Here is a 1,040-nt window from a genome sequence, read left to right as displayed (position 1 = left end):
TCTCCCTTCCCTTCTGTTCTCATCCCGCAGTACTTCGAGTACACGAGTCAGCGGGAGCTGCGGCACAACATCGGGAAGGAGCTGTGTCTGCGGGGAGGGAGCAGCTCCGCCGAGCTGGGAGAGTGCCAGTACCGCGGGAAGCACAGCAGAGTGCCAGCCAGTGAGGAGTGGCACCTGGAGCAGGTGAGGAATCACAGGATCCTCCAATCAACTTGGCTGGAAGAGACCTCAGGGTTATCCAGTCCAACCCTACCGTGGTCACTAGGCTAAGTGCCACATCCAGTCTTGAAAACCTCCAGGGAGGGTGAATCCACCACCTCCCAGGGCAGCGCATTCCAATGCCTGATCACTCCATCCACTTTTTTTTCCAGCAGAACCGGTTGATAAGGAATGTTGCCTCGGGAATGTGTTTGACAGCGCGAGGGAAACACCCAGCTATGGTTCCCTGTGACTGGAGTGACCCTCAGCAGCGCTGGTCCTTCACCTAAGGGGGGAGCCTGAGCCCCCAGCGGCCCAGGAAAGCAGGATCCCAAGAAAACCTTCCTTTTCTCGGTTCATTTCAGAAGGAAAAGCCTTAAATATGCTGCAGTTCCTGGTGCCTTTGGAGCAGGGAAGCACTGGGAGCTGAGCTTGGCCGGGGATACCCCCAGACCCAAAAACTGCTCGTGGAGGTGCCTGAGGATGCTCCTCCTTTCCTCTGGCAAATCCCTCCTCTTCCCAGCTCCAGCCAGAGACTCTGACATTCCCAGTGGGCATAAAAATGTGGATGTGTCCTCCCAGATGGGAGATCTGAGTGGAAAAAGCTTCTCAGCAAGGAGGGGGTGACCGTGGGGCTCATCCTGTTGGAGAAGGGACTGTGTGGCTTGTGGTGGCCCCAGGAGGGCAATGGGAGAAGTTGGGATCTGTGCCTTAGGAATCAGGTTGGGATCTGTGCCTAAGGAGTCAGGTTGGGATCTGTGCCTAAGGAGTCAGGTTGGGATCTGTGCCTTAAGGAATCTGGTTGGGATCTGTGCCTAAGGAGTCCGTTTGGGATCTGTGCC

General features: G+C 56.3%; 1 protein-coding gene across 1 annotated transcript in view; it reads left to right on the top strand.

Moving 5' to 3' along the window:
* The window catches only part of GALNT6 (polypeptide N-acetylgalactosaminyltransferase 6), a 7,942-nt gene extending 7,454 nt beyond the window's left edge, over nt 1–488 (top strand). The window contains exons 9-10 of the mRNA XM_009080809.1: nt 26–183; nt 375–488. Coding sequence (XP_009079057.1) covers nt 26–183; nt 375–488 — 272 coding nt within the window. The remainder of the gene's footprint in view (nt 1–25; nt 184–374) is intronic.
* The last annotated feature ends 552 nt before the right edge of the window (nt 489–1,040 follow it).

Source organism: Acanthisitta chloris, unplaced genomic scaffold, assembly GCF_000695815.1.
Source record: "Acanthisitta chloris isolate BGI_N310 unplaced genomic scaffold, ASM69581v1 scaffold23548, whole genome shotgun sequence".
NCBI classification, from domain to species: Eukaryota; Metazoa; Chordata; class Aves; order Passeriformes; family Acanthisittidae; genus Acanthisitta; species Acanthisitta chloris.
The sequence above is the reverse complement of the archived record's forward strand: the minus strand, read 5'-3'. Positions and strand labels throughout refer to the sequence as shown.